This window comes from Rhinichthys klamathensis, unplaced genomic scaffold, assembly GCF_029890125.1.
Source record: "Rhinichthys klamathensis goyatoka isolate OS25496 unplaced genomic scaffold, OSU_Roscu_1.1 h1tg000036l_1, whole genome shotgun sequence".
Taxonomy (NCBI): Eukaryota; Metazoa; Chordata; class Actinopteri; order Cypriniformes; family Leuciscidae; genus Rhinichthys; species Rhinichthys klamathensis.
This window is the reverse complement of record NW_026606584.1, coordinates 9554117-9581833: the sequence shown is the minus strand read 5'-3', so window position 1 is coordinate 9581833 and position 27717 is coordinate 9554117. Positions and strand designations below refer to the sequence as shown.

The 27717-nt window shown below is 39.9% G+C and overlaps 1 protein-coding gene across 1 annotated transcript; it reads left to right on the top strand.

Moving 5' to 3' along the window:
• Nucleotides 1-27717, top strand: hdlbpa (high density lipoprotein binding protein a). The gene is made up of 28 exons (XM_056246268.1): nucleotides 1-152; nucleotides 1350-1421; nucleotides 3471-3585; nucleotides 3674-3837; nucleotides 3922-4137; nucleotides 4564-4770; nucleotides 4877-5092; nucleotides 5239-5445; nucleotides 5617-5724; nucleotides 13672-13776; nucleotides 13886-13964; nucleotides 14044-14183; nucleotides 14503-14607; nucleotides 14701-14814; nucleotides 15687-15773; nucleotides 15858-15989; nucleotides 17440-17658; nucleotides 18651-18872; nucleotides 18975-19193; nucleotides 20410-20548; nucleotides 24761-24909; nucleotides 24997-25101; nucleotides 25254-25388; nucleotides 25504-25647; nucleotides 25731-25910; nucleotides 26043-26159; nucleotides 26257-26397; nucleotides 26521-27717. The coding sequence occupies exons 3-28, from the start codon at nucleotides 3510-3512 to the stop codon at nucleotides 26611-26613; spliced, it is 3819 nt and encodes a 1272-aa protein (XP_056102243.1). The 5' UTR covers nucleotides 1-152; nucleotides 1350-1421; nucleotides 3471-3509; the 3' UTR covers nucleotides 26614-27717.

Sequence of the window (27717 nt, the reverse complement as noted above, 5' to 3'; positions counted from 1 at the left end):
AAATGCATGATCTGCACGGGCAGTGACGTGAGGGAATGTGATTGGAGGAGACTTGAGCTTTATAACTCACAGGCTGCTGCTCCTCCCTTTCGCCAGTGGAGTTTCACTACAAGCTTCTGCACCACACAGGGCAGACGGGAACACAAACACAAGTAAGTCACTCCTCATTCTGCAAATCAATCAGTATATGTTATACATCCGAACATCTGCTTTACTCATTCTTGACTTCTGATACACGTACATCGTTAGGGGAACGTTCTGCCGTGCAAATGTGCTCTGGCTCGACTCCATGTCAATTTCTCCCCACTGTTTCACCCTTTGATCTAATGCCTACGTGGACTTTGTGTGGACAGTCATTAATGCTGATCTTGAATTAACATTTACACTCGGCCATCAGCAAAGGTCGTGTTTTTAGTGCATACTTGTTAGGCGTTGTCAATCTCGGAGTATTAGGTTATAAGGGATCAATAAGAGTAAAGTTTTCCTAATCCAGTGTGTTAGCGCTTGCGCTAGCTGGTGTACGTGTCACTATCGCGCAAGCGCAGCTCAAAGTTTACTGGAGTTGGTGTCTAGCCAGGACAAGTTTTTCATCTCCGCAAACCACAAAAACTGGCGTATCTTACAACGACAGACACCACTAATTCCATTAAATATATACCAATCAACCTCTCCCGGGATTTTAAATGTTTCTAGATGTGAATTGTTGAGAAATTAAGTGTTAAACGAGAAATCCTTTTTTCCTACTCCATTAGCCGTTAGCATGGCGTGTCATGAGTTGACGTAACGCGCATGTAGCAGCGCTGTGAAGATTTTACATACAAAAGTCGTTTTTTTATACACCCAAAACATTGTGTTTATTAAATATACATTGAGCTATTTTCCCAGTTCCCCTTTTTGTGTCATTCTGAGAGAAATTCGGATGTAAATCCGCCATATTTAAATCTGACATACGCAGGAATGGCCACGTTAGCAAGACGCGAGAGGGCCATTTCAACACTTAAAGACATGCATTTATTTTTTTGTTTAATTTTGCCTATTTTAAGTATTTATACACATGCTTGCGAGTATATTTAATGTATCTTTTAAGCATGGTTATGATTTAATAATTTGAAATTCGTGAACGTGGATCACAAGTAGGTGACTGAACCGGATTGATCAGTCTTTTAGTGCCCATTTCCAGATTTAATGAGTCACATTTGCATGTATTTAAATAAGAATTATGCAAGGTCAAATGAAATGCAAACAAATCATGCCACGTGTAACTAAGTTCTGGCAAACTAAAGTGGTTTTGCATCATCAGTGACAGTCTGATCCCCCCCCATTTCTCCCTTGATTATGTTTTGTCTTAGGCAAAAGCTGGCAGGCTGATACGAACGGGCAGCTTTACAGGACGGATTAACTGGTAACTGACCATTTAGCTGGTAAGATCATTGACCACCGCCTTTGTTTCTACTAGATTCATTTGCTGACAGGCCTAATGTTTGCTTTGAACTGCAAGATTCTTGTTTGTCTTGTTTGTAGCCATGGGATCACAAGTTGTGTGCTGTGATCATTAAGATCGAATCTTATGAGTGGTCATATGATTAAATGTAATTTGAGCATCTGAAGGATTTTTTAGTGTTCGGTTTGTGGATCAGCTCCCCTGGAGTGCTTTCGATGTGCCTTGAGGAGCTGTATGTATGTGTTTAGCCTCTGGGTCCAAGTCTTTAGGAGGCCTGTAGAGGAAGAGGCCCTGGAAGGGGTATGCAGAGAGAAGCACATTAAAACAGCCTTGTACTGTGTAGAGAGGTTTGGAGTTTGCATTTTTGGGGGGTTGAGGGGCCAGATTGTCACAGTGAACTGGAAGGAATGTTGTATGACTTAATACAAGAGTGATTAGCCAATTATCCCAAGGGTTAGTCCATCTATAGTCTTCCATTTTTACTGTATAATTTCTGCACACCATTTTTGCTACCTACTCTTGAAGAGCCGTGCAAGTCTTTGACATTGGAATTTCAGCAGCGAATATAAGTGGTCTTTCATGACTCAAGGCTGCATGGCTGTAACAGTAGCCTCAGCTTTTATGTTCTTGTCTTTTTAGTTTCCTCGCAGTCCTGTGCGGAGTAGGAGAACTGTCTGCCAAGTAGACGTTTCACTGAGGTGTGGCGTGCATGTTTTCAATTAAATGCGTGCGTGCTTTGTGGAACTTTTATTTACGAAGTAGATAAAAAAAATATATATATATTTTTGCTGCCATGCATGCTAGGGGTACAACAAATAAGGGTTAGTGGGGAAATCCTCTTAGCTTTAGAGCTCGTTCATCTAACTCCATGGCTTAGAATTAGCCCTTGTCCAAGGTAACAGACGGGCAACTTTGACCTTCTACCCAAGTCCTTAAACAGTGTTTTAAATTTGCTCATACAGACAATGTTCACTTATTTTGCTCTGAACAAACCAAAAGTTAAAGGGGTCATGAACTGGCTTTTTAAATTGTTTTATATTGTTGTCTGAGGTCAACTTATGACGTTCGCTTGGTTATTACATTCAAAAACTTCAAAATGAATAAGTAATAGGCTATTTTCTACCCTAGTTTTGAGCCTAGCTCTAAAACGTTTGGTTTTTATGGGCGTCTCGCATTGAAGACTTGGAAGTAAACGCCCACTGCTTTGAGTGGATAACAGTTTTGCATATTATAATGAGTTTCGTGTAATGCGCGAATCGGTGGGCGGGGCTAAACCGGCCGTGTTGAAGTAGGTGTTGATCTTCTGCGGGGGTGGTGTTTTATCCTCTTTGTCGTCATAGTTCCCCACTTTGAAAAACGAGTCGTTTGCTGAGCCTGGTGTCAAAAGCTTTTATTGGACTAACAAGGACGTTTTCAGTTCTGAAACTTACAGGATATTCTTATAATTTGATGACCTCTTAGATGTCAAAAGCTCAAGGAAAATTTGATTTCTCAGTTCATCACCCCTTTAATATCCAAAATATAGGTTTTTCCCATTTCTAATAGTTGCGATGAAATCTGAAGTAGCGACATCTTTTTTCTGTATTGTTTTTGAGAGTGAAAATGATTATCGAAAAAGATTTGGGTGGTGAGTGGTGACTTGGTTCTATCATTTGTTTTTGATTGGATGGAGGCTGAATGGAAGAAAGGGGCAGGGTTTAAGTGGAGTAAATGATTGGAGAAGTCTCACTTATGTCACCAGAGAGAAGTCTGTAATTTCACTGGAAAATCGAGTTATGAAATTTTTTTTTTTTAATGAAACTTACTTGGATGAATCAGTCACAATAAAATCAATAACATTCATTTACATTTTGGTGTGAATGTCATGGTGCTGACTTTAATCTGTTATCGTGAAAAGGTATAAGCTCCACCCATGTTGACAAATAGTTCATTTCTTAACTGCCAGGTTGTATTTTGTTTTGTCTTGGTCGTAACTTCAGCCAGGCACTTCCTTTTTATGTAGTAATCACCTGAACTCTTCCTCTCCTAGTGGCACACTCGGACTCCGTGTAAACGTGGGATTTCGACCATGAGCTCAGTCGCTGTACTTACGCAAGAAAGCTTTAATGAGCATCGCAGTGGCCTTCTGCCAGAGCAGGTCAAAGGTAAATGGGGGTTTTGGTCATTTTGACTTGTCCGTAACCATTCTCTGGCAACATGAATGTTGAACGTTGTAGCTCTCTTCCCTGTTAGCTGCTGTGGCGGGCACTAGCGGTGTTGAAGAGGAGGATAGCCTCCCCACCTACAAGGATGCCTTTCCCCCTCTGCCTGAAAAGCCTTTGCCAGAGGGGGTACAGGAGACTGGAAATGCCTGGACGACTAAACTCAAACCTCTCAAGTCCTCAATAATTACCCAGGTATGGCGGTCGAGCTAGTTACAGTCACTATTTTACCTGGGGAATGGTTATTGGTTTGACTGTTTTCCGCTTGGATAAATACAGGTTTTCCATGTGCCTCTGGAAGAGCGCAAGTACAAGGACATAAACCAGTTTGGAGAAGGAGACCAGGCTAAAGTGTGTCTTGACATCATGCACAAGACTGGAGCCCACCTGGAACTCTCCATGGCTAAAGACCAAGGCCTCTCCATAATGGTCTCTGGGAAACATGACGCTGTCATGAAAGCCCGCAAAGAGATTGTGTCCCGACTGCAGACTCAGGTAATATAATTTTTATGCTTCTAACATGTTTTGGGCAGCTTGTAGAAAGGCACAAGATTTTGGCATTATATTGGTTATCAGCATCAGAAAAAAACGGTCTATTTAATTGTGCGCTAATTTGCTCTCTTTTTAAATGTAAGTTTTCGTTACCATCATATGCCGCTGGTTAAGCTCGCTAATCTTTAAAACACTAATTTAAAAAAAGTTATGTTTAGCAAATTTCTAAGTGAATATCCGTTTCACTTGTACTCTTTAAGCACTTACTTTTTAGTTTTTATGTTTAAACATTTATTTAGATGATGGCATACAATTTTAATTGACAATTTATTGCTATTGGTCATGAAAATAACTTGTCAGCTTGTCGGTATCTCCCAGAATAAAATGGTTGTATATCCCTAGTAACTCCTGTTAATAACTTTACAACAGGCTTCAGCTACTGTGGCCATCCCCAAAGAACATCATCGCTTTGTCATCGGCAAGAATGGGGAGAAGCTGCAGGAGCTCGAGCTGAAGACTGCCACCAAGATCCAGATCCCTAGACCCGAAGACCCCAGTAACCTGATCAAGATCTCTGGAACCAAGGAAGGCTTGGAGAAGGCCAAGCATGAGATCCTGCTCATCTCTGCTGAGCAGGTCTGGAACCTTATTCCATTTTTTGTTTAACTCTGTTATCACACAGTTATGTATCAGATTCAATCTAAAAGATGGTGGTGGTGATTATGTTTTCAATAAATTGCAGGATAAGCGTGCTGTGGAGAGAATTAACATTGAAAAGGTGTTCCACCCCTTCCTCACTGGAGCTTATAGCAAGCTGGTGGGGGAATTGATGCAGGAGACGGGAGCCCGCATTAATGTCCCTCCACCCAGTGTGAACAAAACTGAGATTGTCATCACTGGGGAAAAAGAGCAGGTGGCCCTGGCCTTGGCCAAGATCAAGAAGATTTATGAGGAGAAGGTAAGCAATGACAGAATAATTAATGGAGTTTTATTGACTTTTCCAAATCCACAGTATGCCGATGAAACTCACTGGACTGCATATCCATGTGAAATGAGTAATGATAAACCTGAAAGCGACTGAGGAAGATGTTTTGCTGCTTTCAGAAGAAGAATGCAACCACTATTGCAGTGGAGGTGAAGAAATCTCAGCATAAGTATGTGATTGGGCCTAAGGGTAACACCCTGCAAGAGATCCTGGACAGGACCGGCGTCTCGGTCGAGATCCCATCCCTCGACAGCAGCTCAGAGACAGTAATCCTGCGTGGGGAGCCAGACCGGCTGGGCCAGGCACTCACTGAAGTGTATGCCAAGGTAAACAAGACTGTTTTCCTCCGCCTATGTTTCCGTACAAGAATTCTTTCCCTCAAGCTCCTTTTGCGCTTTTCTCTTTTTGATTTAATTTAGGAAATGCATTAAAAATGTAACGGTAGAAGGGCTATCAATTTGACTGTGTAACCTTTGACCCTTGCTCTCTCTGCACAGGCTAACAGCTACACTGTGTCCTCAGTCTCTGCTCCCTCTTGGCTTCATCGTTTCATTATTGGCAAGAAAGGACAGAATCTGGCAAAGATCACGCAGCAAATGCCTAAGGCGAGTCAACTTTTCCCTAATCACATCAGAGTGCATGGCCTGAATATCCTTCGTTTTGCTCCGTGAGGGGCATGTGTAGATGTTGGTCATTGTCACCAGATGTTTTTGACCAGTTACATGTCAAAGTGACTGTTCAAAGGTTGCAGTAATTGCATCAACCAGCACAGGTAGTTCAGAATGACATGGGGCATGAGCCAAGAAGCACACCATAGTTGCAGATACATTAATCATTTCAAATAAGTCTGATAAAATGATACATAGCCTGGAAGCAACAGTATGAGCTTTTACTTGTTCTCTGTTGCTACTGATGAGTTGCTAAATACACTCAGATCAAGAACTGCATTAAAGGAAAAATCCCCTAAAATGTTTTTAATTCCTATATTAAAGCTGCAGTCCGTAGCTCTTTTTTGGGTTAAAAATTATCCAAAATACATATTTGAGGAAATACATAACCAGCCAGTGTTCAAAACTATCTGCTTGCCTTAGCTCGATTCAAAGCGGTAAGCTTGTAATAATGTTTTTAATTCCAGTGGGGCCATCCTTAAAAATATTCTTGTTTGCCGTAACCCGACCGACCCTGTCAAATTAGGACCGACCCAATTATTTATTTTTTTCCCCTTTTAGTCCGACCGACTTGCCGGTTGTAAACTTGCATTAAGACCGACCGATTTTTTTTTTTACTCTTCAAACAACTAATACAAATGCAATAAAATAATATAAATTATAGTAAGTATTGTGAATATAAATTGCATTGGCTACGTTCTTTTTTTTAAATAAAAACCCGTGGCGTCATCTATTATGATTATGTTTACACCATTGGTTTACGCATGTCACACTATGGCCTGTGCGTTCGCTTCGTTTCATTCACTGTCAATGGTTCGCGCTTGGTGATGATGGCTGCGGCGCGGCTGCTTGTGAAATACGTCTGTATGAGCCTACATTTAGTCGCTCATTATTCGAAATTCTTAATGGTCAAATAGGGAATAGGAGATTAGGGAATCGATGTTAACGGTCTTTTCTCGGAGCGCGTCCAGCTCGTCATGATATGCCCACCGCAAACGCGCGTCACACAGCAACTGCAGGCTCTGACAAACAAACACATAAGTGTGGGAAGCCAAACACACCGAAAGTGGGACAAACGGCGCGGTGTTACAGAGTTCGCGCTGCGCTGACTTGTAATCTGCGTGGCTCAATGGACCGAGTCGCGACAGACTCGACAGCGCTGGGAGAAGTGTTTGCTTGCGCCAGCCAATGGTCAGCGCGGCGCCAACTAATCTCACCAGCGCCGCGCTGACCAATAAAACAGCACATCCCATACCGAAATGTACTAAATAGCACAAAAGAAAATCGACCATTCCATAATATGTCAGGAGGACTAATACTTAATAGGCCTATAGTTTCTACAATGCGCCTAGCCATTTGGCCTCACTGATTTCCGTTAATAATAGCAGATGTTTATGGGTCAAATCTCTCACTCTTTCCCTGCAACTTTTTGTTACCCTCCTTTCCTGCCCCTAGACCAGAAAGGGGGCTTGTAACAGTATGGGTCAAATATAAACGAATGGTGCCAAACACGCTGTTTTATTGGTCGGCGCGGCGCTGGTGAGATTAGTCATTTTAATTTATTTGTTTCCCTCTGAAAATCCACTTTTATTGAAATCTAATGGGTTATTTTTTTTCCAAATGAATGCAGCTGGAATTAATGCAATAAATATGTTTCTTTGACAAAGATTTCAAATTGTTTGTGGTCTATAACCTGTATCAGAATGAGGTTCGCAATGGTGCACCCGAAGGCATGGGTTGAAGACCCAGTCAGTGACGTCACGATATGTAAATTTGTTTAAATTCATACCGACGTAATCACCATGACCAAAATTATCCCTTTTTTTTACATTGAATCTTGAAAAAAAAAAAATAGACCTACCTACCGACCCTTTTTTTTTTTTGCTGTTACTGCAAACCAAAATATTTTTAAGGATGGCCTGGTACTGGTGGATTTCCACGGGAGATTCGAGCATGTCTTTGCGTCATTATGTCACATCTGTACACATAAAGGAGTCTCGGCTAGTAGGTTATATTGCGTGTGAGGATGTTGGAGGTGGAGATTTATAGCCTTTTCTCACAGCACTTGATATAATTAAACCTATTAATAGGGATGTCCCGATCCGATCACGCGATCGGAAATCGGGCCCGATCACGTGGTTTCAGACTCGATCGGAATCTGACCTCCCGATCAGGACTCGGATATATGTAAGTTAGGGGTGTAACGGTACATGTATTCGTAATTATTGAACCGTTTCGGTACGAGGCTTCCGGTTCGGTACGCATACAAACCGAACGATTCCGAGGACCATTTTTGCTGCAGACAAAATCCGCGCTGGCGCGATCACCACAACGTTGCACAACATCAAATGGCAAACGTAATGAAAGCGGAACGAAACTGCGCTTCTCATTATATTGTGCTTAACGGACCATTTATTAGTTCGGACCAGCAACATCTGTGCAGCGCGATCAAGCGACACTTGGCTAAGACTGAGATCCAGTGAAGAAAACATTTGAATTCGCCACTGAAGTAATAACATTGCTGCGAGATCTAGTGAGAAGCATTCACATTTCTCCGTTATTAACCGTAGACCTCTATTAGATCAAACAGCGCTGACGTGGGAACCAGGATAAACATTGTGCCGAGAATGAACATGGATTTAATGTTGCACTTCAAAACTCAAATATTATATAAATATATATTTAAATGTTATTTTTAATGTGATTACCAAAACATTATTTGTTCATCCTTCAAAGATTACCCCCATTTATAAACCTGAAAGTTTCAAGATGTAGGAAAACTCAAACTTATTTAAAAATAGTTTTTCTTTTAATAAATAGGACATTTTTCTATATTTACTGTTGCACTAAAGTCCAAAAGTGAAGATTTTATGTTATTTATTACTTGATTGTTCAAGCTACCTCACAGAAGTGCTCTGTTTGTTAAAGCTCCAGTCCGTAACTTTTTTTAAGTTAAAAATAATCCAAAATAATTATATTAAAAAAAACATATTCTGCCAGTGGTCAAAACTATCTGCTTGCCATAGCTAGATTCAAAACGGTTAGCTTGTAATAATGATTTTAATTCCAGTGGTACTGGTGGGTTTCCGCGGGAAATTCGAGCATGTCTTTGCGTCATTACGTCACACCCGTACACATAAAGGAGTTTCGGCTAGCCGGCTATACTGCGCGTGACGAGATGTTTAGATGTATAGGCTTTTCTCGCAGCACTTTACATAATTAAACTTATGGCATCCAGAAAGATCCAAACAACAATCATCAGTGTCAACTGGAGATTCAGCAGTTATAAAACCCAAAAGACTTCGTACTTCGGATTTAAGGTGGCTAGAGAAAGAGAAAGAAACCGTCTCATGCGAACACAAGGATTTAAACATTGGCGGGGCTTTTGAAAAGTGCGTGAACTCCGTGTTTTGAAGGGGTTCAAAACGGAAGAAGAGACGTTTTTTTCTGCTGAACAAGTAAGACATTTCAATAGTTAAATCGTGTAACAGTACGTTTTCTTAATTCACACAGTTATGGAGTTTCCTTTGTTGTGCCTTTCTCGTTTTGCTATTATGGAGAATATGAATTCTGAACTACACAGGTAACCATACACAGGTAACCATAAAACACATTCAATTTAACATTAGTCACGCAATGCTGATGTTGTTAACATGAACAATTTGAGAACAAAGTAGGCTATAATTTGCACGGTTGCTGTAAATCGCGTTGATTAAATCTAACGAAGCTTATCATGTCGAATGCTTTTTCCCCCTTAGTTGGTCAGAACAAAAATGGATTTTACTTACTTGTTCAGAAGACATTTTCTTATGAAAATTCTTATGTTGGTCAAACTTTCAAAAAGTGAATCTGTGATTCTGTATGACAGTATCCACACAGCGCGTGACTGACAGCAGCACTCGCCTCAAAGCACTGTGTTTATCCGCGCTGTTTCATGCCGATTTACAACCCACGTAAAGATAATAATTCCGCGAATCACTGCAGTTACAGATTTCGAACAGAGAGATGGCGACAAAGAGGAAAAGATACGGACTGCAGCTTTAACAGAGTTGTTGAATGTTAAAATAAGGTGAATTAAATAAAAAATGAGGAACATCCTGGATCTGTTTTTTTCTCTGTTCTTTATTCTTTTTTTTTTTATTATATAAGTATCGGATCGGGACTCCGTATCGGTAGATACTCAAAATCAAATGACTCTGACTCGGACTCGAGGGCAAAAAAACCTGATCGGGACATCCCTACTTATTAATTTGATGGCGGATCCAGAAAGGTTCAAACGACAATCACCAGTGACAACAGATTCAGGTTCGGAGTGGCTACAGAAAAAAAGAGACTGCAACCGGACCCATGCGAAAACAAGGATACATATCGGAAGGACATTACATGTAGTCACGCAATGCTTGCTTACGTTGTTAACATTAGCATTTTGAGAATAAAGTGTAATTTGCACGGTTTTGCGTAGGGCTGTGACAGTTATTATATAACCATGAGACCGACGGTTATAGTTGAACACCGTCATTAGAACTCTATAACCGCCAAAACCGTGCTATTAAAATATTTTTTACAAACATTTTTTATCATAGAGAATGTTTAAATACTAATATCAGCTTAAGAGGGAAACGGAGGCTGCTACTGCTGGAGATGATTCGGGAGAGGTCTGTGCACCTTTACCGATCAGAGCGCGCGCTGACACGGAGTAAAGCCTTGTTTATACTCGACGCGTCCGCACGAGCGCGAAGGTGCGCGCGGCAAAAATGACGCGTTCGGTGCGCAAGACCGGCAAGACCCCATTTGGCTTGGCTGTGTGCACGGCTTTTTTTGTAACAGCGCGCGCGGTGCCGCGTCCGAGGATGACCGACTTCAAGCCGAATCTGCCCGAGCATGCACGTCTCACCGCACCGGCACGCAGTTTGCGCGTCTAAATTGCAAAGTTCATTCCAAGGTTTTTTCGTTAAGGTTTTGTTTACTGTGTGTGATTTTATTTAAAACAAAGCACGTTCATTGCAACGTTTGTTTGTTTTGTTTGTTAAAGGGATACTCCACCAGTTTTTCTTATTAAACTATGTTATTCCCTTAACTAAGACGAGTTGATACATACCTCTCTCGTCTCAGTGCGTGCACTATATCGCTCTGTATTGCCGCAAAACTATGTTAGCACTTAGCTTAGCCCATGCATTAAATATGGGCCAAGCAGAGAAGCGACCAAACACTTCCACGTTTTCCCTATGTAAACACAGTTACTCGAGTAGTGTAACTTGACCTGGGCTGGTGACACAAAATAAACCGTTGCGCTTTTCTAAGCGTTTAAAATTGATGACTATATTGTATGGCGGAATACCATAACAAGTGCTTTTGAGCACTTCGACTTGGCGCAATAATATCTTCACTCGTGAAAAGTCCCGGCTCCCGCTTCCTCTCCCCCTCCCTCTCATTTCCGTCAATACAACCAACGTGACATGCGCCGGTAGTAGTAGTTTGAGCGGAGTTGACGAAGTAACAGGTTGTTGGAAGCTAGTTTGTATACAATCATGGTTAAAACGTGCATCGTAAAGGGTTGTGAAAATAAGGAGAATGTACATAGTGCTGTCATTTTTCACCGAATTCCAACACACCACATACAGCGGAGAGCTTGGTTAGCTGCTTTCGGGAAAGCTCCGGTCTGTTCTGGATCATATCTTTCCCTCTCACGGTCCATAAGAGCTAATTCCTCCTCTGTGTACTCGGGTTCAAACAGATATGGCTCTGGGTCTTCTACAAAGAAGTCATAATCATCTACAAAGTCCGCCATTGCAAATGATCTGCAGTTTGCTAATAGCACAGCACAGGTAGTAAAAGTCACGTTGGTTGTATTGACGGAAATGTCAGAGGGAGGGGGAGAGGAAGCGGGAGCCGGGACTTTTCACGAGTGAAGATATTATTGCGCCAAGTCGAAGTGTTCAAAAGCACTTGTTATGGTATTCCGCCATACAATATAGTCATCAATTTTAAACGCTTAGAAAAGCGCAACGGTTTATTTTGTGTCACCAGCCCAGGTCAAGTTACACTACTCGAGTAACTGTGTTTACATAGGGAAAACGTGGAAGTGTTTGGTCGCTTCTCTGCTTGGCCCATATTTAATGCATGGGCTAAGCTAAGTGCTAACATAGTTTTGCGGCAATACAGAGCGATATAGTGCACGCACTGAGACGAGAGAGGTATGTATCAACTCGTCTTAGTTAAGGGAATAACATAGTTTAATAAGAAAAACTGGTGGAGTATCCCTTTAAGGATTTGTTTACTGTGTGATACATTTAATGGAAAGCACATTCACTTCTAGTTGTCTTGCTGTTCATGTTAAATAAACGGCAGTAGCTAATCAGTGTCTGCTTGTTTATTCAAACTAAGTTGTCCTATAACAGATGAACAGATCCAGATGAACAGATGATTTGTATGTTGGAGAAAGTTAATCGATTCACTACTGACCAAAATAATAATATAAATATAAGATTAATAATATAAATCCTATAAAGAAAACAAATTGAATAAAAGTAGCATACGCAGAAAACAATGTCTGATCAGGTAAGTCGCATTGACAAGGGTTGCCCAATCCTGCTCCTGCCGATCGTCTGTCCTGCACAGTTCATCTCCAACCCTAATCAAACACACCTGAAGCAAACAATTAACGTCTTCAGGATCTCTTTGCAATGGGTTGGAGATGAAATCGAGTAGTCGGGAAATCGTGTAACAAAACTGATATAACTCACTACATATTTCCGTTATTTGTAGTCTTCAGTTTGTTTTTCCTTTTACACAAATACAAACATATATGAGCTGAAAGGAAAAAAAACATTTACATTTGTATACGGCAGTATGTTGTGACTTATATCAGTTTTGTTACACGAATTCGCAGTAAATATTACAGTATATATACACTTATGCCGATGTTTATTTTAAACTCTCCCTTTTTCTTTTTTTGGTCTCCTCTGACAAAATCTTTGCTTTCTTCGCTTTCTTCCGAGTAGCTGTTGATTCAGTCATGACGACAACAACAGACGCCGGCAATCAAACGCGAGTTGAGCTCTCACGTTAGATTTTGAGGAAGTTGGGGTGGTGGGGGAAGTGACGTATGCCGTAAAGCGGTCGAATTTTGTAGTTCTTTTTGTGCTCGGGTTCCTACCCGAAACCCGAAGTTACATAGTGCTGGTAAAAGCGATACAGACACCTTCAGGCTTCGGCAGACGTGTCATTCAACCTATTGTAAGTCGATGTACCATCTCAATGGGTTTTGGTAATATATTATAAAGGTTGAAAAGTTCCACAGTGTGCCTTTAAAAGTTATCCATATATAATCTATATGAATTGTGTGATTTATTCCAAGATCGCAGTTGCTTTGAACATTTAATTTAAGCTTTTATTCATATATGATCATTGATCAATTGTCAATGGCGGAGAAGCGTTGTCAAATGACAGGAAATTACGTCAATGGTGGGGAAACAGTGTAGAACAACAAACCTCAATAGTTTGTGCGTCTAGCAAGTAGCCTTGAACTTCCATTGACCATATTTGATGTGCTCTATGCATGTGCATTGATCTATGTTCATAATGTGATTAAAAGCCTAGATTAAATAATCGATTGCGTCTCTTCACAAGACTTGGCTTAAACCGCTTGATTTATATGGATTACTTTTACGATGTTAGGTCTTTATGAATTTTTTGAAGGGTCAAAGTTTTGGTGGAATGGATTTTCAGTGGAGGGAAAGTAATCTCTCAGGTTTTATTAAAATATTGTCATTTGTGTTCTGCAGATGAACACATATATTATCTTATGGGTTTGTAATGACATGAGGGTGAGTAAATGATGGCATTTTGGGTGAACTAACCCTGTAATGCTCTGTTTATTAACAGGTGCACATTGAGTTCACCGAGGGTGAGGACAAGATCACGCTGGAGGGGCCCACTAAAGACGTACAGATAGTACAGGGCCAGATTCAAGAAATCGTTACGGATCTGGTAAGACTAATCTTCCTATTACATGACACATATAGGCTTCCAATTGCTTTATTTTTTCCCCTCAATGTGTCCTAAACAGTTTGGTTGGGTTTTCATGTGTTTTTCATAGGTTGATCGAATGGACTACACTGAGATAAGTGTGGACCCCAAGTTCCACCGACACTTAATTGGGAAAAGCGGTGCAAACAGTGAGTATACAGCTGTTCTGAAATTTCAATCCGATATTATGCAAACACATAACACACGTGCTTTTCTCTCCACACCCAGTTAACCGCATAAAGGAACTGCACAAAGTGTCAGTCCGCATTCCACCTGACCATGAGAAGAGTAACCTTATCCGTATCGAGGGTGACCCCCAGGGTGTGCAGGAGGCCAAGAAGGAGCTGCTGGAGCTAGCGTCACGCATGGCAAGTTGGATGGATTTGTAATTGAATAAAGAAGGCTCTGTTTACCGCTCTCTCTTCGGTGTTCTTTTGGTTAGGGTTAACCACTTGTTATATGTGTAACGGTTGCGTTTGTCTTAAATGGTTTACTCTATAATTTCTGTCTGCTGTAAATTGGTTTGCATAATTCTTAAAGTGGAGTCAGGTGCTTGTGTGTCGGTGGAAAAAAACAAAAACATCTGTAGGCTCTTCAGCCTCGGAGTATAAAGTCCTCTAAGTCAATAGTTGCCAGGCAACTCCTGCAAATAACCCAAAGTCTCTAAGAATGTCATGATTTCAACAGGAGAATGAGCGTACAAAGGACATGATCATTGAACAGCGTCTTCATCGAGCCATCATCGGACAGAAAGGGGAGAAAATTAAGGAAGTTCGGGATAAGTTCCCTGAGGTAAGTGTTTTGGGATGCATGGTTTATTTTTCCAATCACATGTTTTTGTTTACATATAAGGGAGATATAACCTTTCTTCCCCCTTACTTTCAGGTCATCATCAACTTCCCTGACCCAGCGCAGAAAAGTGACATTGTACAACTGCGTGGGCCTCGCACTGAGGTGGAAAAATGCGCAAAGTTTATGCAGAAAGTGGTGGCTGAAATGGTAAACACATTTTTGTAATTTTTCCTGAATTTTCTCTTGCCGTGTCTTTTTTACTCCTTTGCTGATATTGTGAATCAATATATCAGGAACACAAACACAATGGCAATGGTTTTGATCCACTTAACATCTAAACATTGATTGGTTTATTTACTGTCCATCTTGTAAAAGTCCTGGAAATCCCTGGTCAGTGCACTTACTAAGCAATGGAGCTGATTGATGTCTTTCATGTTCTAAGCACAGTATAGAGTGATAACTATATTAGCGTCCACACAATGGACAATTACATAGTTTATTATACATGTTATCTTATGTTATATAGCACAGGCAGCAGGTCTGTTGTCTGCCACGATAAAGTTGGGTGTGTATTTTGATTGGCTGGTTTTGTGTAGTTTTTTTAATCAGCTGAAAAAAGTTATTCTGAAAGCGTTTCCAAATATATTATTGCTGTGGTGTGGTCTTCCCTATTCCTTATTGTAATTAAAGTTAACAATATAGTTATGGTCTAAATGGGCCTTAAAGCCCATAGTATGCTTTAGTTTTTACACACGAGGGTATGCGTACAGCGTGCAACATGAATTTTGGCAAATTTGGCTGCAACAGACTCCCACATTGACGAGTGCTTGTGTGACCGGATTAAGAAATGCATGGAGCTCTAGTTTAAATGAATACAAAGGCAATTGTATCTGTCAACTAATATAAATAACAGACACTGGACAAGAATGAAACTTTGTATTACCTATGTTGACCACCTGTGCTAGTGCACACAATCCAATGGAGTTTGAAAGGCTCTGTGTTTTGGGCTTAATAATCTGTGAAATAACGGTACATTTTTAGCCTTTTCTTAAACTAGCCTACTTTTGTTCTTTTTCCAGGTTGAGAACAGCTTTGCTGTCTCGGTTCCCATTTTCAAGCAATTCCACAAAAACATAATTGGCAAAGGAGGAGCAAATATAAAGAAGGTGAGTAGTTACTTTTTAGACTTACACGTTCATCCATTCACAGATGTGTTTACTTTACTTTACTGTCGCTTTTTTCTTTATTAGATTCGTGAAGAGACTAACACTAAGATTGACCTGCCTGCGGAAAACAGCAACTCTGAAATGATTGTCATCACTGGGAAGAAGGCAAACTGTGAGGCAGCAAAAACCAGAATCCTTGCCATTCAGAAAGAACTGGTGAGCTTTAAAAATTTTTTTTTTTTTTTTTTTAACTTTAATGTGAGGTTAAGTGTCCATCACATTTGTTAAAAGGTCCCTATTTCGCTTTTTCGAATGTTACCATTCATGCAGTGTGTAATATAGCTGTTTGTGAATGGAAAAGGTCGGCAAAGATTTAAAAATCAAAGTGCACATCAAATAGTTATTGTCTCCTAAAACAAATAATCTATTCTGAACTGCCTAAACGAGTCGTCAATAATTCCTACGTAGGTTTGTAATACATTTGCATAATGCCAGACTATGGTCTAGTGTTAATTTTGTTAAAGAAATATGAAGAAAAATATTCTTTGACCTTTTCTTCCATGACTAAGACGACACCAACGTCATTAAACAATAACTGTGACTGTATCAACATGCAATATTGTTGACGAGACTAAAATGTAGTTAAAAAATAAAAGCATTACTAAAACCTCTTTGCTTTTGTATAACAAGCTGCTACAAGTTTTAATGCTTGTGGTTCCCAGATTTCAAGAATTTAAAACAATTGTTGTGATTTTTATCATTTTAAGCAAAATAATCGTTAGCCTATTATCAATTTAACCATAATGCAGCATGACGAAAATGACTAACTTTTCATTGACAAAATAGACTAAATTGCCCAGGCTTTTAGTCGACTAAAACTTTATTGAATGAAAACGAGACAAGGTTAACTAAATAAGATGAAAACTAAAAAGTACATTTGACACAGGACTAAGACTAAATGTAAAAATAGCTGACAAAATTAACACTACTATGGTCTTCAGTGGCTGCCCGCAAACGTCTACTTAGATCCGCCAAAACACTGTAGCTGAGGCTTGGAAGTGTTGTTGACATGTCGAGAAGACACAGATTTCTGTACATCAAAAGAAAAAGGATTCTGGCTTGAAACGATACAGTAAAACTGACGCCATTGTCACTGTTCATATCACTGTGTATACAAGTGCTGAGGGAGCCTCTGGGAGCTGAAATTTTAGATATGGTAATGGGTGTTTCGTTTCTGACACTCTGCAAGCGGTAGAACATACTTGGGCCATCTGATTAATCAGATCATAATAGGCTCTCCGAAGGGAGGGTTTGGAGACAGAATCTTCAAACAAACAGTTTTCAGTGCTGTGCAGTGTATATTATGAGAAAATGAAAGTGTTTTGACCTTGGATGCATGTAAATCTATTGTAGGAGAACTAAAGTAAAATAAAATTAGGAACCTTTAAAATACCACAATTGGGGCATTTTAAAAGTTTGGGCTCTGTAAGAATTTTGTATTTTTTAAAACGGTTAATATAGTTTTTACTTTTATTTTTGCTCAAATAAATGCAACCTTGGTGAGCATTAGAGACTTTTTTAAAAACATTACACACCCCAAACATTTGAATAGTATTTGAATGTGAATTGAAGAGAATTTATTCTTTGTTCTCAAATATCTGTGCAGGCGAATATTACAGAGATGGAGGTGTCCATCCCCTCAAAACTGCACAATTCCCTAATTGGTTCGAAGGGGCGTTTTGTGCGTTCCATCATGGAGGAGTGTGGTGGTGTGCATATCCATTTCCCAACAGAGGGCTCTGGCATCGATGCAGTGACAATCAGAGGCCCAGCGGAGGAGGTCGAGAAAGCCAAGAAACAGCTGCTGTCCCTGGCAGAAGAGAAGGTATGTTTGAAGGGATGGGTTTCCTTGAAGAACTTGAAAGTTAAAGCCGGTAATACTGGTGTTATGCTTGGAATGTTATTTGGGCACAGGCTTTGTTGGTACAAGTATCCAATCTGCTTTTAACACAAGCCCAGTGATTGTTGCTCTTAAAACAATTTAAAGGGGTGGTTGATTATGATTTCACTTTTCTAACTTTAGTTAGTGTGTTTAGAGCATTGTAAATTTGCAGATGTTGTTTATGCTCAAAGTTCAAAGCAAAGGAAGATATTTGCTTTTAAAGAAAAGGACTACAACAAACGGCTGGTAGGGACTACACGACATTCCTCCAGGGTTAGTGACATCACTAACCCTAAAATGTACATAAACCCCGCCCCCGGGAACACGCAGTCCATGTTGAGGAGAGGAAAAGTTGTTGTATAGGAGTACATTTGTGAGTCAGCTCAAACTTTAGCATCCTTTTCACTTGCAATAGAAAGTCACTCTGTGTGTATCTCACAACAGCTCCTGTACGAGCGATTTATAGATTACCATGACAGAATATCCTAATTGAAGATAATTAACTCCACATCAGCAACATAAATTCATCAACTAACCATTCAGAGACATCCTGTTGCATTCTACATGTCACTTCTTCTTGAGTCTCTCCATCTTTGTCTGACTCCGTTTTAACATTAAAGGCAAAACAGTTTTTGTCATTTTAGTGTGTCTGCGTGAGTTGATCACAGCTGCTAACACACCAGCTCTTGAAACCCCGCCCTCTGCAGCAGCTCATTTGCATTTAAAGGGCCAGACACAAAACGGTGCGTTTTTGCAAACCCTCAAAAAGTGACAACTTTTAACATGCTATGTAAAAAAACCTGTGGGGTATTTTGTGCTAAAACTTCACACACACACACACACACTCTGGGGACATCAGAGATTTATTTTACATCTTGTGAAAATGCCATTTTACCACCCCTTTAATGTACTTTAATCAACTTGTTTTTTAATAGCAAACTAAAAGCCACACAGTTGAGCTTCGTGCCAAACCTGAATACCACAAGTTCCTTATCGGAAAAGGAGGTGCAAATATCCGCAAAGTACGGGACAGCACAGGTGCCAGGATCATCTTCCCTACTGCTGAAGATAAGGATCAGGAGCTGATCACTGTCATCGGTACAGAGGAAGCTGTAGCAGAAGCACAGAAGGAGCTGGAGGCACTCATTAAGAGCTTGGTTAGTCCCAATGTTCATCAATTTTAACCACAACAGTGATGATCAGTAAAATATTCGTATCTTCTGACTGGTTTCCTTTTGCTCTCATATTTCTGATATCAGGATAATGTTGTTGAGGATTCCATGATCGTCGATCCCAAGCACCATCGTTTCTTTGTGGCACGTCGTGGCCAAGTCCTGAGAGACATCGCTGATGAGTATGGTGGTGTTATAGTCAGTTTCCCCCGAACTGGCTCTCAGAGTGATAAGGTCACCCTAAAGGGAGCCAAAGATTGTGTGGAGGCTGCCAAGAAACGCATGCTGGAGTTGATTGATGATTTGGTGAGTAGATGTAGTAATCTGCAATAAATGAATGCAGTTCCAATTAGGGCTGTCGCGATAACCGCAATATTGCGGTACCGCGCTACTGACAGGCCAACCGCAGAGGAATGCAAGTAACCGCAGCAACCGCAAACCGCGTTTTCTTTTTTCATAAGGCCACCCTTCGTAGTTCGTACCATGTGTATTGAATGTTAAATAAGTTAATAATGATAACAAGACTGTTTATCAGAGGCTTCGTGGATTTGGACTTAAGCCTAAACAGACAGTGAATGAGATCGACTGAGCGCGTGCGATTACCTGCGCCTGTCTTTGAAGTCAAGTCATGTTCGTGAAAAGGTTGCCGTTTCCAAGGAAAGCGAAATATTTGTCGTATCATCCTTTTAACGTGTAAGGGTATTTACCATGAATGGCGTCAGCGCTGGTCAGCATTAATGGTGTGTTCTCACCGAACGCGAATAGAGCGTCAAATACGCGTCTATCGCGTCTAGTTAGACGCTTGAACATTCGCTCGAGTTCAAATTTTTCAACTCGCCCGGAAGACATTCCCGGCAAATGCGTCGCCCAATTCGCGTCATTCGCAACGCCCGGCGCGAATGCGTCTATTCGCGTCTTTGCATTGACTTTGTATGTAATCTACTCGCGCAAATTAAATTCGCGTTCGGTGTGAACAGCGCGAGGAAGCCGTGGGGATGAAAGCAGCGAGTCACGCATTGAATCAATGCCATTGGTCTCTATAGTGAAGCATTGCTTCAGCTTTGCCCAAAAATGAAGCATTGCTGGCCAGCTGAGCCTTGAAAAGTGGAGCTCAAAGTTAAAAAAATAATTAACACCTTGTTTCATTACATCTATCATTTAAGAAATCAGCTTTTTTGAACGTTTTCGTTCAATGAACGGTTTAATGACTCACTCAAAGACAGTCCGTTGGCGTAACAATGTAACTGCGCGCTGAGTGACAGTCTTTCAATGCGCAGAGACTCTGTTTAGTTTCGGTTACATTGTTTGTCTATGCTGACCACATCATAACACGTATTTATATAGCAATAAATATCAATAAATAAATAAATGGCGGTAATACCGCATATCGCGCTATTGAGCCACTCAACATTACCGCAAGGGAAATTCCTTCACCGCGACAGCCCTAGTTCCAATCTCAAAGAACTGCAGTTATTGTGCCGTTTTAAGGAGGTAATCGACTGTACATTTCCTAAATCTGCAGGATGCGCAAGTGACCATGGAGTGTGTGATCACTCAGAAGTTCCACCGCTCCATAATGGGGCCGAAGGGCTCTCGCATACAGCAGATTACTAAAGACCACAATGTGCAGATCAAGTTTCCAGACAGAGAGGACCAGCAAGGTAAATACCACAGTGACTGTCGATAATTAAAAGGCCATATCAGGGAAAATCAAATGTTTCTTGATCTTTTGAAATAAAAGGCTCAACTCTCCCTCGTACAATAAGACACCAAAATGGCTCATCTTGAAATCTTCATTGTTGTGATATCACATTAACACTTACATTTACACACCAGTGATGGCAATTTGGTATAACTAACAATAAGGGTAAGATGTGGGGAAGCTTTTTTCCATTATTTCTGCTGTAATTGACGAAGTTATTTATTAAATTATCCATGATTTGTTTTGTGAGGTATGTTCTGTATTCAAGAAGTGTGTTCTTCAAAAACGAATGTTTGCATATTGATTTTTGTGTGGTTTTTAAGCATCTTAAGTTAGATTTGAATGTTAAGTTATTAATTTAAATGCTTAAAGGTGGCATGACTCATGAACAGTGTTAATTTTGTTGACGAATCATTTTCTTCATTGTTTTCGTCAACATTTTTTCACAAATGAAAATGAGATGACTAAATAAAAAGTTTTTAATGACAAAAACTTTGACACATCTATTGATCCCTCCATAACATTTTCGTCTAGTTTTTATTCGCTGACGAAAATGTTAGGGAGGGACGATTTGGGAAGAGATCCAGTCAGAACTGATGTCCTGCGTTTGTGGTAGATGCGCACATTTGAATTAGAACGTGCTGATCTACCTGGCGGGATATGAGTTGGCATGCGCTGGATGCATTTCTCATAAAACGTTCAAAAATGTAAACGTCTGTGAGAAAGAGAAGATCATACATATGGATAGATCTGATTAAGAGTGACGACGCAAAAGAAAGCTGTATTCGGTACGGTTTTCTGTGCGCACATACCAGAAGCGTGCAGCCATGCACATAGAGAGCTGTACAGCGCGTGAGTCCTGAATTAAGCTCTCTTTTGCGTCTGAATGGACAGATACAAACAACATTGTCTAAATGTCCGTTTTGGAGTATTCACGTAAACAGTCAGTAATGTCTTTACAGAACGTAAACAGTTGTGAGAATATCGGATCTGGATCAGTGCAATTGGATCCGCGGACATTTGGTTTTACAGTGCGTAATAAACCGAATGCAGTCTGTCCCCTTAATATTAATCAAACAACAAAAGAAAAAGCTCATTAATGCTCTTTCTGCTCTTTAATAGCTTTAATAAGGATTAATTATATTTAATTTATACAAATAAATATGTCTGCTTGAAAGAATAAAGAATGATTTATGCAAGTTGTTTTAAAGAATGCATATATCATTCATTGAAAAGACAGTGTTCTACTTTAGGAGAAGTCGTTTTATTTCATTTTAAGATTTTTATTTTTTATTTTTTATGTTACAGCTGTTAAATCTGTGTCTGTATTGCATGTTCAAACTTTAAAATCATTCATATTATCAGGTTAATAGAGGTTTTCTCCAGAAGTATATAATGGGTTTGGAAATTTTAGAGAAATTCTAAATGAATGAATTACAATTTAACTAAAACCCATTAGATTTTAGTTGACTAAATCTACTGTAGATTTAGTCGACTAAATCTACAGTAGATTTATTGTATTTCGTCGACTAAAACAATTCAGATGACTAAAATATGACGACAAACTAAATGGCCTTTTATTCAAAAGATTATGACTTAAACTAAATCAATTAACACTGCTCATGAACTCTTTTTTTTCTTTTTCTTTTTTTCTTTTTATATATATTATGTTCTCTGAGGTCCACTTGTTATCAAGATTTTTACATCAAAAACATCCTAATTTAGAAGTAATAAGCAATTTTCTACCCTGTTTTTGACCCTCTCTTTGAAACACTCCGTTTTGATGGGCGTGCCGCATTCAAGACTTGGAAGTAAACTGCTATGATTGGGTAACAGTTTTACATATTAAAATAAATTTCAATGTCCCCGGCATTACACATTGGGAGTAGTTTTGAAAACTTCCGTTGTTGAAAAATATCTTCTTACAAAGGAAGACTTGCTGCGTTTTGTGTAAACGGAATTATGAATGAACTGTTGTTCTTATAGGCTATTCATAGTTCATCCTTTTAGATGAAGCGAAAGAAAAAAAAACATTGTCATTTGCAGTGTCGAGTTTTAAATGAAACATGTTGTAACGTCTTCCTGTGACAAAACGGATGTCTCTCACTTAAGCTTTTGTTCAGGATTACAGTGAATGGTGTGGATCAAATTCAAAATAATAGCAAAAGCTTCTTCCGTATCTGGGAATCCCCTGCATTAACCCCGTAAATGCCAAAGGAAGGAACGGCAAATCACAACGATCACTATTCAGTTTGACTGCGGTGCTACAATATAAATACTCAGAACATATCAAATGATCTATATCATAAAAAGCAATAGGGACACATGGTAAAAACACTTACTCACAGTTGTGTATTGCGACATGTTGGACACTGTTGGATCCAATATAGTAGTCTGCACCGCATCTTTTATTTTCTGTCTCTCTGAAAAGCCTTCGTTGAACTGTATCTCGGTTAAAAACGAATCCGCAGTAAAACGAAGCGAACAAACAAAGTGTCTTACTGACGCGATCTGACTGGAACTTCATTAAAAATAGTTCATCCACGCTTGCTTAATTTTAGAATCACAAGGATGCCAATGCGAAGACTTTTTTTTCCACAACTTGGCACTATAAAACGCTGGAGTAATCCTGTGTTTGCACCTGTCTCATATTTACTACTAGCCTGGTAATACCAGACTCTGCTACTTCACTTTGCTTCGTAGACATAGTCTGGAATGGCATAATAGAGAAGTGTTTTCTCTCTCGCTAGGGGGCGCTTGTCTGAAGTTTAAAATCATTGGTTACCCGTAAGCCAATCAGATAAGTTTATATATGACGTACGTTATGCACCGACACAGCCGCATCGAACCACAGACATCATGCATCGAACTCAAATCTATGATCGAACTTCCACTGTAAACCTGCTGTAAACACTTGATGATGCGAGCGAAATACCGGAGTGAACATGGCTGTAAACGACTTTTGCAGATTATGCGAAGTTAATCTACGCATCCACGGTACAATCAGGGCCTCTAAACTGATATTTGACAGTAGAGAGAAACAAAAAAATATTTGCAGCCAACTGTCAAAGTTAGGATTAAAGTTAGTTCTGTTAAACACAGCTCTTTGTTCATCTCGAGTCTGTCGGAAATGCTGCAACTTAATTGCAAGATTACAGCATGTCATGGCAATATTTAAGACCTGGAAAAGAAAGGAGACACTGACCTGTCAAAAGGCTCCCCAGTTTCTCGCTGACGATCAGTAATAGTTGATAAATTAAACTTTTCCCAAAGGGAGTAGGGCCACAACATACCTCCATTCAAAATGTTTAATACACACTCTTCTTGTTCGGGCTTCAGTTTGCTAATGCCGGGTATATTCTCCACAACTGAGCGAATTGCATCCGCGTCTCCATATCCGCGGTCGTTTTCGATTTCCCTAACCTAATCTTAAACTCGGCGCTTAGCGACTACGTCACGGCTTTCAGCCCGCCCTCTGTTCGTTGATTGGCCGGCTGTTTTCAGGCCGGAGGAAAACGGAGAGATAGGCCGCTGTCTCAGACTGAGTACAGAAGCGAAATGAAATTGAGCGGAAGTACGAAGTCTGACGTAGTCAGGCTAATTAACTACTACATGATGTGTGAATCAATGGGCAGGGCTAAAGAGACGATGTTGAAGTAGGCGTTAGTGATCTTCTGCAGAGGCGGTCTTTCATCCCATGACCAATGAGACAAATCTGAAACGAGTCGTTTTTCTGAGCTTGGTTTCAATGAATGCTTTGAAGTTTTTTGACAAACAAGGAAATTGAGTTCTGAAACTTAAAGGATAATTTTATAGTACAATGACCTCTTATGCCAAAAGATCAAGGAAAATTTGTCTCAATTCATGATCCTTGAAGTCATTCTGTGCCCCTTGGAACATTTATGCATGCAGCAGACACTTATCCAAAGTTTGTTTTGTTGTTTTGAACAACTAAATGGCAAGCAAAAATTCAATCTTTTAACATTTAACAAGAGTACATTAAGGGGGAAAACATTACCCTTTAACTTCAAGTAACTTTTTATTTTTATAGCTTTGCATTCATCTTCATATACACTATGATCCAGTCTTTTTCTGCAGAACATGCAAATAGAATTACATGCCTGTTATTAATTTCTATGGCAAGCCTAAGATGTGGCCTTTGTTTATTCAGCTCCATCAGCTGATGCTCCAGTTCAGGAGAATGGAGAAGCCAATGGAGAGGTGAAAGAACCTGCTGATCCTTTGGCCCCAAAGAAGTGTGATGTCATTGTGCTCTCTGGCCGCAAAGAGAGATGTGAAGCTGCTGTTGAGGCGCTAAAGGTGCGACTGTCATTTCCATTGTACACAGTTCTGATTTGTGTATTTGGTTGCATTTTGTTGATTGTTTGAACAATATTTGTCGTGTAGGCTTTGGTTCCTGTGACCATTGCGGTGGAAGTGCCTTTTGAGCTTCATCGTTACATCATTGGCCAAAAAGGAAGTGGAATTCGCAAGATGATGGATGAGTTTGAGGTTGGTCTCTTTACAGCTGATTTCAGTTGAATTATAAACCTAGAGAAGTGTTTAGATATGCAGTGTGTGTATGTATATATATATATATATTTATTTTATTTTTTTTACAGCATATTAGACCTGTCATTCCTGACAAATATATTTTCTTACAGGTTAATATTCAAGTGCCTGCTCATGAGTTACAGTCTCACATTATCTCCATTACTGGCCTGGCCTCCCACCTTGACCGCGCTAAAGAGGGTCTTCTTGAGCGTGTCAAAGAGCTACAGGCTGAACAGGAGGATCGAGTGAGTTTGAAATCTGAGTTACAAATGAAACACTGTTCAAATGATTTCCACTCTATAATATAATTACTCGTGTATATAATTTAGTTATTGTATAATATTTTTTTTTTGTCTGCAGGCTCTCAGGAGCTTCAAGCTGACCATCACTGTGGATCCCAAGTATCACCCCAAGATTATTGGACGCAAAGGCGCCATTATCACCCAAATCCGCAATGAGCATGAGGTCAACATTCAGTTTCCAGAGAAAAATGATGAGAACCAGGTAACAGGCTGGAGCCTAAAAACTGATAAAGCAAAAGCTTATTTCTTTGAAAACATGCCATTTATTTATTTTTGGTCTTTTAGGATCAGATTACCATTACTGGCTATGAGCAAAATGCTGTGGCGGCACGTGATGCTATTCAGGCTATAGTGGGTGAACTGGAGGAAATGATCTCTGAAGACATCACCCTGGACAGCAGAGTCCACGCTCGCATCATAGGGGCACGTGGCAAGGGAATCCGCAAGATCATGGATGAGTTTAAGGTGAGATGGTGGTGGTGTCATCTTTTTAGGACCAAGTATTTGACTTCTATTTTGAAAGTTGTTTTTTCTTTTTATATATGCACTTTTAATAAACGTTTGTACATATTCTATATATTGTTTTGTATTTTCCAGGTTGATGTTCGGTTCCCTCAGAGTGGAGCTGCAGATCCAAATTTAGTGACTGTGACTGGCCGTCCAGAGCAGGTTGATGAAGCCATTGATCACCTTCTGAACCTGGAGGAGGAATATGTAAGATTATGCTATACTTTGGCAGAAGAAGACTTTATTAAAAGTTATTAATTTTAAAGTACTAAATTTGTAAACATGTGTTTTTCTTTACCCTTAGTTGGCCGACGTAGTTGAAAATGAAGCCAAAATGGCCTATATGAAGCCTTCTGGTTCCACTGCCTCCAGCATGGATGAACCTCGTGGCCCATCCAAGGGCTTTGTTGTGCGGGAGGCTCCTTGGACCACTGGCAGTGCACCGGTAAACCAATGTTATGTCTTGAGTGAGAATCTGCTGCTGAGTAAATGACTGAAATTGAGCCATAGATTTGTGCATAATACTAAGAGGAATTGAACCTGTTGTCATCTGTGTTTTTGGCTTCAGGCTCCGGATATGAGCAGCTCTGAGGAATTCCCCAGTTTTGGTGCACCTGTGGCTGCTGCAAGATCATCTCCATGGGGACCCAAACGTTTTTAAAATGTGTGTCCTTCAATGGTTATGTTGCAACCTCCTGGTTTCCCCCTTACTATTATCCCTCATTTGACCCATTTGGATGTGGACTGACCACTTCCTCTGATCCCCAGTATATCAGCACAGTTCCTCTGCTCAAATTACTTCTGCTAGTAAGGGTCTTGATTTATTCTCTGTGACCCTTAAAAACAAAACTGGTGGTAAACATTGTTCTCTTTATGAGGGGTGATCTCTACCAGGTTCACCTGAATTAGTATGAAATGAGACAACCTGTTTGCATTTTTAGAGCGAATCTCAAATTGAAGGAAAGCAAAAGTACTCCTGACCATGCTTCAGATATGTAATGATCCAGGTTTAAGTGATTTTTGATATTACTTATTACAAAAACATTATTTCATTACAAAGGTTTTTTTTTTTGGTTTATTAAGCTGCTCTGTTTCATAGTTGCCTTTGCAATGGGGTTTGGGAAAAATATACTGTATACCTCTGAAAGATGTTGCTTCTGGTTGAAGACAGATTCATTCATAGGAAATGGGTAACCAGCTGTACTTTTGCCTCGTTCCCTAGGGTAGCCATTTTGTTGCAGACATTTCACTCGTCTCTGTCCCCATCCCTGATTCTCTGACTCTGGGAAAGGATTCCATGCAGCCTGTACAACTTTTCTGACTTAAAAAAGAGGGACTTTCACTACAAAAGTATTTTCAAACTGCCATTTGCTTTGGAAGTCCCAGGGATGTAGTTGCTTGTGCAGTAGAAGTCCCAAGGTTCCCAAAGTCTCTAAAACGTACACTAAACTGTTTATTCTTTTTAATTTCAGTTTTTGATATTCAGAATTCATGTTTATTAAAGATTCTAATATTTGGAAGGGTGAAAAAAGAGACCATTTTGTGCCAATGAAATGTCAAGTCATGTTTTACTCATTCTTGCTAATGGGTCAGTGTCAGCCCCTTTTTTTGTCTTCCAATTGCTATGCAGGTTGGTCTGAAACCATAGCAATGGCCCTCGTAATAGCCTTATAAGAATTATGCAAAAATGACAAAGGAAATGATTATGGATAACACTGGAAAATAAACTGTCCAAAAAGGAAAATAAAAATTGAAAATGTATCTG

Excerpts from the sequence above, each read along its gene's own strand:
- hdlbpa (XM_056246268.1), top strand. The coding sequence starts at position 3,510 with ATGAGCTCAGTCGCTGTACTTACGCAAGAAAGCTTTAATGAGCATCGC. Across the intron at positions 4,138-4,563 it reads TGTCCCGACTGCAGACTCAG|GCTTCAGCTACTGTGGCCAT; the intron begins GTAATATAATTT and ends ACTTTACAACAG. Across the intron at positions 13,965-14,043 it reads TGGGAAAAGCGGTGCAAACA|TTAACCGCATAAAGGAACTG; the intron begins GTGAGTATACAG and ends CTCCACACCCAG.